The following is an 11,399-nucleotide window of genomic DNA, read 5'->3' as shown; positions in this document are numbered from 1 at the left end:
CAGTAATACAACTAAATTAACATGCTAGAAACAAAATATGTCTATTACTTTTTTAAGTAGTTAAAAGGAAAGCTGCTCAGTTTATCAAAGGGCTGCCAATTTAATACACCAAATCACTTCAATAGAAATTATTGTAAAAATAAGACATCCTGATGATTCACTAAATAACATTTTCAATAAAACCATCAATGCCCACAATCCCTTATTTTAATGAAAAATAAACAGGAAACAAATGAACAGATATTTTCACCTCTTTCTCCACAATGACTTTGTTTAACCCAAAATAAACCAAAGAGAAGAGCAGAAACGATTGTAGGTCATTTTAATTTATATCTGGAAATACAGCAATAAAATAAGTTCTTTCCTTCAGTGGTGAATGATGCTAAAAACTTTAAACAATAAAATTAACTAAACACTTTCTAACACAAAAGTCAAAGCCACATTACTTATAAATCTTGGTCACAATTTTGCATCGAGAGACTGCCTTATATGTAGTTTAAAAAGTCATATAACATTTATTTACAGGAATATTTGAATAAAAAACTGTTCAGAACAAACACAAATTTAAAATTCTGCATCTTGCCCAGCATTTTGTCTTCCTACATTTGTTTTTTAAAAAAAGTCTTATTTACAGTAAGGTGCGAGGTGAGCATAATTCAGTCGTGAGGAGTGAAAGGTTCACGGCTCAGATCCTGGTTAGGAACTCCAGATGAAGGCTGCTGGGAACCTGCAGAGACTCTAACGCTGTCGAAGACGGACAGAAAGGAAACGTCACCTGGAAGCGATAATCTGTGTCCAGCATCAGCTGCGTGGCGCCTTCGTATTCCTGAAGGAAGGACTGCAACAAAGACAAGAGGTCAAACAACGAAACGAACTGAGTATGGAACTAAAACAATGCAGAAGTATCAACCAGATTAAAAATAAATACAAAGCTGTGCTACTCACATTGTACTTTGGGAATTAATACAAATATGCATTTTTTTCCCCTTCCTTTCATCTGTGTTAGTATTACCATTAATATTTAGCTTCTCATGTTATCTCACTATCACTATCAGTTTAACCCTTTCATGCATGAATTATGATCCTTTGTGTCAGAATTTTTTTTCCATTTTTAAAATTTTTTTGCCTTAATCCTTTGTGGTGTAGATCCAACAAGGTCCTGGAAACATTCCTCACAGAGCCTGGTCCTTGTGGACATGATAGCATCACGCTGTTGCTGCAGCTCTGTTGGCTGCACATCCATGATGCAAAACTCGCGTTCCACCACATTTGTCCCATTATAATTCCTCCCAAATGTCCCATTCAAATTCCTCCCAAATGTCCTATGATAATTCCTCACAAATGTCAAAATATAATTCCTCCCAAATTAAATCCTCCCAAATGTCCCATATTAAATCCTCCCAAAGGAATTAATATGGGACATTTGGAAGTACTTATAATGGGAAATTTGGGGAAAATCCTCCCATATGTCCCATTATATTTCCTCCCAAATGTCCCATTATAATTCCTCAAAAATGTCCCATTATAATTCCTCAAAAATGTCCCATATTAAATCCTCCCATAGGAATTAATATGGGACATTTGGAAGGAATTATAATGGGGAAATTTGGGGAAATTCCTCCCAAATGTCGCATATTATTTCTTCCCAAATGTCCCATTATAATCCCTCAAAAATGTCCCATATTAAATCCTCCCAAAGGAATTAATATGGGATATTTGGGAGGAATTATAATGGGAAATTTGGAAAAAATCCTCCCAAATGTCCCATTAAAATTCCTCCCAAATGTCCCATATTAATTTCTCCCAAATGTCGCTTATTATTTCTTCCCAAATGTCTCATTATAATTCCTCAAAAATGTCCCATTATAATTCCTCCTAAATGTCGAGCTGATCTAGCGTTGCCCATAATAATCCTTGGACATGTCCCAGACTCCTTGACAATGGAGGCAGGGACATGTCCCACTCTGTGTGGGCCATGTTCCACCCACTTCCTCCAAAATGTATCTAAAGCACTATCTTTGTTGTTGGTCAGTTGTCACTTTGAGCCCTACACTGTATTCATCCTGTCCTTCTGTGGCTTTTTCGTAGATGTAGATAAACCCATTGCTGCAAACGTCAGCTCCACAGTCGATATTCTCCAGTGATACCCGCTCATCCTCCGCCTTAAACACCAGTTCTCCACACACCAGATATGTATAAAAGTTACTGGTGTCAGAAGTAGTTTCCTGTCTCCGGCAAATGACGGAGGACAGATGATATAACTGAGTTCCATTTTTCACAGGAACGTCAAGAACTGGGTCAGGTATCACAGGATGTCTGATATCGTCTGGACTGTCTGGCCATGGCAGAATCAGGGTCATCACATCAGTTTCATTAAAAAAGCAATCCCTCTTTTTATTGGACTTGCAGGTGTCGCAACTTTCTGACATTCCACTCCAATAATTCTCCAGAAGTGTTGATGTGGTGTCATTTTGTTGTTCCTTTGGCAGAGGAATGACAGGACCAAGGTTGCGAATAATTCGTGAACACTTCTGACATTGTTCACAGTAGTCAGTTGTATACAGCTTAGAGTTGGTGTAGATGTCACACTGGGCCAGATAGTGCAACATGTAAAACAAAAGGACTCCTGGCTTGTCCTGATGTTTTACATCCTTAATTTTCAGAGTTTCAACGAGTTCATTCTGAACAGCAAACATTTCATGTGGAGGAAAGTCTCTTCCTGGATGGTACATTGCTGTAAAGAAACACCTCGCAAACAATGGTGTCTCTGCAAAAAGTTCCGAAATCTCCTCAGGATACTGAGCCACAAACCTTCTGATAATAGTCAAGTTCATGGTACTTTGTGTTGTGGCATTCATCCAGCTGTTAAAAAAGGAGTTGGAGAATTTGCAAAAGTACATTCCGGGGTAAATATTTACATCCATGACGTCTAAATCATCGGTGTCATTCTGATTTCCATCTTCTGAGTTTTCTTCTTCAGAAGACGATTCCTCTGAAGAAGAAAACTTATACACTTCTCCAAAATCAGTCCACATATCCTCTGCATTTGGGCTTCCAGAACAAACTTCTTCATCCTTAGTGGAAGCATCAACGTCCTTAGCGTAAATGCTATCGTAATGGTCAGGGTCAATTTCAGTGTCATCTATAGAGCTTTCTTCATCTGAAGACCATTCTTCTGATGAAGAATACTCAGACACTTCATCAATATGTGACACAACATTTGCAGCATTTCTGCTTCCAGAGTCAACTTCCTTAGGTGAATCATCCATATCTTTAGTGTCCAGGTTCTCAAAGTGGTCTGTGTAATTTTTAATTTCACCCATTGAGTTTGCATCAACTGAAGCGGTTTCTTCTGTTGATGGATTTTCAAAGACTTTTTCAAAATTCATCAGACTTTCCTTGCTGTTACAGCTTTCTTTCATAGCCATCTGTTCAACAAAATCGTCAAAGTATTCTGGGGTGTCATCAATGTTCATTTCTGTGTCCCCAGAGTAGATTTCGAATCCCAGCTCCATTTTGATATCAGGAAGACAGACGCTTTCCAAAGCAGCAATGTCTCCAGATGTTTTAACTGTCAAATGCGTATTGATGGCAACTTCCTCAACTTTAGAGGAAGCATCAATGTCCTTCTGACCTTCAGGAAAAATGTCAAAACCCAAGTACTTTCCTGTCTTATCCTCTTTGAATTCTTCTGAAATTCCATCGTCTTTTACACTGTCTTCGGCGACAATGTCAAAACCAGAGTACTTAAATCCTTCATCTTCAGATGAGCTCTGTGTAGAAACATCACTGTGTTTCACATTGTCTTCTGCAATAATGTCAAAACCAGAGTACTTAAATCCTTCATCTTCAGATGAGCTCTCTGCTGAAACACGACGGTGTTTTACACAGTCTTCAAAGAAATCTTCAAATCCAAAGTACTTATGTCGTTCATCTTCAGATGAGCTCTCTGCTGAAACATCACTTTGTTTTACATTGTCTTCGGCGACAATGTCAAAATCAAGGTGTTTTGCACTTTCGTCAGATGAGCTCTCTGCTGAAATGTCTTCATCTTTTATCCGATATCCCAGCAACTTCTCTACTCCCTTCGTGACAAGAAACCCAAGGCCCCAACCGATAGTTAAAATCATTTTGACTGCAGTTGAAATGGTTTCTAAAATCACTGTCCGAAATCGTCTCTCTATCAAAGTGTTGTACCTCCAACGGCGTTGAAAAGCAAACTGAGAATTCTTGTATTCCAAATGATAATAATAATCATTTGAACCTTTATGACATCATCGATGAGAACATAGATGATATGATGATGTCAAATGACCTGTGTCAGGTTCTTGTTTGTTTTAGTTGCTATGGAAACACCAGGAGTTATGTATGAGATAAGACTACTGTCAATTAAAAATGCATGCGTAGACATCTAAATTTGTGAATTTAAGTCAATAAATGCATAAATTTAAGTTTTGTATTTATTGACTTAAATTCACAAGGTGTTTGTCCTGTCTGTCTCTGTGTTGCCCTGCGACAGACTGACGACCTCCAGGGTGAACCCCTGGAAAGGGTTTTCTCTCGCCTCTCACCTTAAAAGTTAGCTGGAGATAGGCACCAGCACCCCTCATGACCCCACTAGGGAAATCTCAATTAAATCTGTGTTCTCCAAAAAAGTTACTCATAAATATGCTCATTTCCATGGACTTATTCAATTTGTAGTCCACCTGTATGTATGTCCAGATAAAGTGTTTCACACAAGTGGAGGAAAAGCACAAAGTATCAAGTTCTACAGACAAGATGCTTGGTGTTGCACAATCTGCAGCTCAGCATCAGGAAGAGGAAGCAGCTCAGTGTAAGAGACTAAAGGGAGGAGAAAACATCTTCTTAAGGATCAAGAGAAGATGAGCTGGCCACATCACACAAACATTAACAAAACACAAAGGCAGAAGCTGTTTTTCTTCAGCAGCTATTATATTTTGTCATTGATTCAAAGCTGCTGACCAGAAGCTGGTGCATCATTCAGTGTTGCAACACGCTGCATCATAGCCTGTGCCACTTCCACGCCTATGAAATGAATATTTCCACTTCCAATGACTGGTAAAACTGTTTTTATTCAGCCACTGTTTTATGTTGAAATTAATTGTTTCTTTTCACATTAAATTATGAACACTGTTGACAGTGATGTAGTTAGAGATGCAGTTTATTATTTTAATAACTAAATCGTTGAAGTTCAGTCTGTCTATAAAGTCAATATATTTAAATGTGTTGAGCAGTTAGCAGCTGCTTGGTTGCCTGTCAGGCTGACTTGTCTCTCTAAGTTCTCCTTAGGTGTGAGTGTGTGTGTGCATAGTTGTTTATCCTGTCTGTCTCTGTGTTGCCCTGAGACAGACTGGTGACCTGTCCACGGTGAACCCCACCTCTCGCCCATTGACCGCTGGAGATAGGGACCAGCACCCCTCATGACCCCAACAGGGATAAACATGTAAGATCATCGAAGGATGGATGTTAAAATGTGAGCAAAAACTAATAACTCTGAAACAGGAAGAACAGAGGAGTGAATGACAGCCTTTATTCATGCAACCCCTTCTGCAAAACACAAAGTATTTGCATCTCTTGACACAATAACAAAACAAAAAGAATAAGACACAGTGCCACATGTCTTATTCTTTTCTCGGAGCTGATGGAAATAAGATGCAAAGCTTTGCATTTGACTGATGCATCTAAAAGTATTTCTATCAGGGAATATATCATAAGCATCAGCTTGCAGCAAGGACCATCTGCTGAGTTTAGAGTGGGTATTACATAAACTGAGTTATTTTTTGTTTTGATGAAGGAGGATGCAGGATCCAGCGACAGTCACCCGTGTTAAGAGCAAATATTCTAACCCTTAAAATTTTTCCTAACCGAAAACAGTGTGAAGTCTTTTATTTGGTAAGCGGCTCACATCATTCACATCTAAGCTGGCACTGTTCATATACAATATTTAAATATTCCAGTAAAACAACCCAGCATCTTTAGTTTCACTGTGAGCTTATTCCAGCCTCACTTTGGGTTAATCAGGTTCTTGCTTGAAATGTACCACCTGTATTGATGCAGAGGAAGTAGCAGACCCGCCTCTCCTTAAGAGGCGAGCCTATCTGGAGGAAAGATTTTTGAAACCTAATAGTATGACCTTACAAAATTTTCATGAGCTGAAACCTGTAAGTGAGACAAACATATTGGGATCCTTGATGCAACCGTCTGGGCTCTGATTTCTGATGTTAAGATCACTGCTGCATGTCCTCTCTCTCTATCTTTGCCCATTTCTTCTCTGCTTCCTGTCAAAAACAACAACAACAACAACAACAAAAAACTAGTATGTACAACCACCGGCCACTTTATTGGGTACACCTTGCCAGTACTGGGTTGAACCCCCTTTTTCCTTCCACGAAAATTTTTGCCTTAATCCTTTGTGGTGTAGATCCAACAAGGTCCTGGAAACATTCCTCACAGAGCCTGGTCCTTGTGGACATGATAGCATCACGCTGTTGCTGCAGCTCTGTTGGCTGCACATCCATGATGCAAAACTCGTGTTCCACCACATTTGTCCCATTATAATTCCTCCCAAATGTCCCATTCAAATTCCTCCCAAATGTCCCATGATAATTCCTCACAAATGTCAAAATATAATTCCTCCCAAATTAAATCCTACCAAATGTCCCATATTAAATCCTCCCAAAGGAATTAATATGGGACATTTGGAAGTACTTATAATGGGAAATTTGGGGAAAATCCTCCCAAATGTCCCGTATTAATTCCTCCCAAATGTCCCATATTAATTCCTCTGAAAGGAATTAATATGGGACATTTGGAAGTACTTATAATGGGAAATTTGGGGAAAATCCTCCCAAATGTCCCGTATTAATTCCTCCCAAATGTCCCATATTAATTCCTCTGAAAGGAATTAATATGGGACATTTGGAAGGAATTATAATGGGAAATTTGGGGAAAATCCTCCCATATGTCCCATTATATTTCCTCCCATATGTCCCATTATAATTCCTCCGAAATGTCCCGTATTAATTCCTCCCAAATGTCCCGTATTAATTCCTCCCAAATATCCCGTATTAATTCCTCAAAAATGTCCCATATTAAATCCTCCCAAAGGAATTAATATGGGACATTTGGGAGGAATTATAATGGGAAATTTGGGAAAAATCCTCCAAATGTCCCATTATAATTCCTCCCAAATGTCCCATATTAATTTCTCCCAAATGTCGCATATTATTTCTTCCCAAATGTCCCATTATAATTCCTCAAAAATGTCCCATTATAATTCCTCAAAAATGTCCCATATTAAATCCCCCCAAAGGAATTAATATGGGATATTTGGGAGGAATTATAATGGGAAATTTGGGAAAAATCCTCCCAAATGTCCCATTAAAATTCCTCCCAAATGTCGCTTATTATTTCTTCCCAAATGTCTCATTATAATTCCTCCCAAATGTCCCATTATAATTCCTCCCAAATGTCCCATATTAATTCCTCCCAAATGTCCCATTATAATTCCTCCCAAATGTCCCATATTATTTCTTCCCAAATGTCTCATTATAATTCCTCAAAAATGTCCCATATTAATTCCTCCCAAATGTCCCATTATAATTCCTCCTAAATGTCGAGCTGATCTAGCGTTGCCCATAATAATCCTTGGACATGTCCCAGACTCCTTGACAATGGAGGCAGGGACATGTCCCACTCTGTGTGGGCCATGTTCCACCCACTTCCTCCAAAATGTGTATAAAGCACTATCTTTGTTGTTGGTCAGTTGTCACTTTGAGCCCTACACTGTATTCATCCTGTCCTTCTGTGGCTTTTTCGTAGATGTAGATAAACCCATTGCTGCAAACGTCAGCTCCACAGTCGATATTCTCCAGTGATACCCGCTCATCCTCCGCCTTAAACACCAGTTCTCCACACACCAGATATGTATAAAAGTTACTGGTGTCAGAAGTAGTTTCCTGTCTCCGGCAAATGACGGAGGACAGATGATATAACTGAGTTCCATTTTTCACAGGAACGTCAAGAACTGGGTCAGGTATCACAGGATGTCTGATATCGTCTGGACTGTCTGGCCATGGCAGAATCAGGGTCATCACATCAGTTTCATTAAAAAAGCAATCCCTCTTCTTGTTGGACTTGCAGGTGTCGCAACTTTCTGACATTCCACTCCAATAATTCTCCAGAAGTGTTGATGTGGTGTCATTTTGTTGTTCCTTTGGCAGAGGAATGACAGGACCAAGGTTGCGAATAATTCGTGAACACTTCTGACATTGTTCACAGTAGTCAGTTGTATACAGCTTAGAGTTGGTGTAGATGTCACACTGGGCCAGATAGTGCAACATGTAAAACAAAAGGACTCCTGGCTTGTCCTGATGTTTTACATCCTTAATTTTCAGAGTTTCAACGAGTTCATTCTGAACAGCAAAGATTTCATGTGGAGGAAAGTCTCTTCCTGGATGGTACATTGCTGTAAAGAAACACCTCGCAAACAATGGTGTCTCTGCAAAAAGTTCCGAAATCTCCTCAGGATACTGAGCCACAAACCTTCTGATAATAGTCAAGTTCATGGTGCTTTGTGTTGTGGCATTCATCCAGCTGTTAAAAAAGGAGTTGGAGAATTTGCAAAAGTACATTCCTGGGTAAATATTTACATCCATGACGTCTAAATCATCGGTGTCATTCTGATTTCCATCTTCTGAGTTTTCTTCTTCAGAAGACGATTCCTCTGAAGAAGAAAACTTATACACTTCTCCAAAATCAGTCCACATATCCTCTGCATTTGGGCTTCCAGAACAAACTTCTTCATCCTTAGTGGAAGCATCAACGTCCTTAGCGTAAATGCTATCGTAATGGTCAGGGTCAATTTCAGTGTCATCTATAGAGCTTTCTTCATCTGAAGACCATTCTTCTGATGAAGAATACTCAGACACTTCATCAATATGTGACACAACATTTGCAGCATTTCTGCTTCCAGAGTCAACTTCCTTAGGTGAATCATCCATATCTTTAGTGTCCAGGTTCTCAAAGTGGTCTGTGTAATTTTTAATTTCACCCATTGAGTTTGCATCAACTGAAGCGGTTTCTTCTGTTGATGGATTTTCAAAGACTTTTTCAAAATTCATCAGACTTTCCTTGCTGTTACAGCTTTCTTTCATAGCCATTTGTTCAACAAAATCGTCAAAGTATTCTGGGGTGTCATCAATGTTCATTTCTGTGTCCCCAGAGTAGATTTCGAATCCCAGCTCCATTTTGATATCAGGAAGACAGACGCTTTCCAAAGCAGCAATGTCTCCAGATGTGTTAACTGTCAAATGCGTATTGATGGCAACTTCCTCAACTTTAGAGGAAGCATCAATGTCCTTCTGACCTTCAGGAAAAATGTCAAAACCCAAGTACTTTCCTGTCTTTTCCTCTTTGAATTCTTCTGAAATTCCATCGTCATTTACATTGTCTTCTGCGACAATGTCAAAACCAGAGTACTTAAATCCTTCATCTTCAGATGAGCTCTGTGTAGAAACATCACTGTGTTTCACATTGTCTTCAGCAATAATGTCAAATCCAGAGTACTCAAATCTTTCATCTTCAGATGAGCTCTCTGCTGAAACATCACTGTGTTTTACATTGTCTTCAGCGACAATGTGAAAACCAGAGTACTCAAATCTTTCATCTTCAGATGAGCTCTCTGCTGAAACATCACTGTGTTTTACATTGTCTTCAGCGACAATGTGAAAACCAGAGTACTCAAATCTTTCATCTTCAGATGAGCTCTCTGCTGAAACATCACTGTGTCTTACATTGTCTTCGGAAACAATGTCAAATCCAAATCCTTCATCTTCAGATGAGCTCTCTGCTGAAACACGACGGTGTTTTACACAGTCTTCAAAGAAATCTTCAAATCCAAAATACTTATGTCTTTCATCTTCAGATGAGCTCTCTGCTGAAACATCACTTTGTTTTACATCGTCTTCGGCGACAATGTCAAAATCAAGGTGTTTTGTACTTTCGTCAGATGAGCTCTCTGCTGAAATGTCTTCATCTTTTATCCGATATCCCAGCAACTTCTCTACTCCCTTCGTGACAAGAAACCCAAGGCCCCAACCGATAGTTAAAATCATTTTGACTGCAGTTGAAATGGTTTCTAAAATCACTGTCCGAAATCGTCTCTCTATCAAAGTGTTGTACCTCCAACGACGTTGAAAAGCAAACTGAGAATTCTTGTATTCCAAATGATAATAATAATCATTTGAACCTTTATGACATCATCGATGAGAACATAGATGATATGATGATGTCAAATGACCTGTGTCAGGTTCTTGTTTGTTTTAGTTGCTATGGAAACACAAGGAGTTATGTATGATATAAGACTACTGTCAATTAAAAATGCATGCGTAGACATCTAAATTTGTGAATTTAAGTCAATAAATGCATAAATTTAAGTTTTGCATTTGTCCTGTTTTTCAACTCATACGTACGTGTAATTTTACCTATGAGAATACTCGTAAGCAAATAAATTGATACAAGTGTTTTTGATAGGTTTTATAGAGAGTAAGTATTTTTCTAGAAGTTAGACACACATCAGTCACCTTTAGAAACTGGCTCTAAACCATCTGCTTGATCTATTTTGAACTGGGAGTGAGGAGGATCCTCTTCAACTTATCATGTCTTGCCTTAATTACTTGCTCTGTTCATAAGGAAAACATTTAAGGAGTACCAGGGTTTTCGACCTCTCCCCTGACTTACCGAAACAGAGTCAAAAGACCCGAGTCCAAACTGACGACTCTGATGGCTCAAATTAGCATCCCTTCTTCAATTGTAAATGTGGCCGTTGACCGTCAGGCCAGAAGGTAGGAGTGTGAATAGTCCATGTTGGGGGTGGGTATCTATGATACCAGCAGGAGATCAGGTCTCCTGTAGGTAATGCTCGTCAGTTTAGTTTTGAAGCATACATGAAGTGTTTTTGGAGAGATGTGACCTTTTGCAGCTGATCCATGATGTTGTGCTGCATTATCCAGGTCATTTTGCCAAATGTACATAGAGTTTGCAAAACATACAATCTGTTTCAAGAAATATGCAAAGGTTTTTCTAAAAGAAATTAGTAATGTTTTTCTTTTAAATAAAGCTAAGTGGGTTTAAAATGACAGTTTAGAAATAAACTAACCAAATTAATTGTGTTGATCCACCTAAAAAAAAACATGCAAAAAGTGTAAGCAAAAGAAATCTGGGAGACTTTGCACATGCAAATTTGCATGCAGCCTTTTGTGCTGTGGAGGATAAATAGGTGACTGCTTCACCTATTTAGTTCACAAGAACTAATGGCATTTATTTCAGTCATAATCTTGCGGGGGGTGACCAAGGTTCCATCACTATGTGACAGCTGG

At 38.9% G+C, this 11,399-nt stretch overlaps 1 protein-coding gene across 1 annotated transcript in view; it reads right to left on the bottom strand.

The window, feature by feature from the left end:
- Window positions 1–189: 189 nt before the first annotated feature.
- Window positions 190–11,399, bottom strand: part of myo5c (myosin VC) — a 33,336-nt gene continuing 22,126 nt past the window's right edge. The window contains 1 exon segment of the mRNA XM_032550558.1: window positions 190–838. Within this exon segment, the coding sequence (XP_032406449.1) occupies window positions 686–838 (153 nt within the window). The 3' untranslated portion in view covers window positions 190–685.

The sequence above is a fragment of the Xiphophorus hellerii genome, chromosome 2, assembly GCF_003331165.1.
Source record: "Xiphophorus hellerii strain 12219 chromosome 2, Xiphophorus_hellerii-4.1, whole genome shotgun sequence".
Classification (NCBI taxonomy): domain Eukaryota; kingdom Metazoa; phylum Chordata; class Actinopteri; order Cyprinodontiformes; family Poeciliidae; genus Xiphophorus; species Xiphophorus hellerii.
Note: the sequence above shows the minus strand (reverse complement) of the source record. Positions and strands in the feature narration are given on the sequence as shown.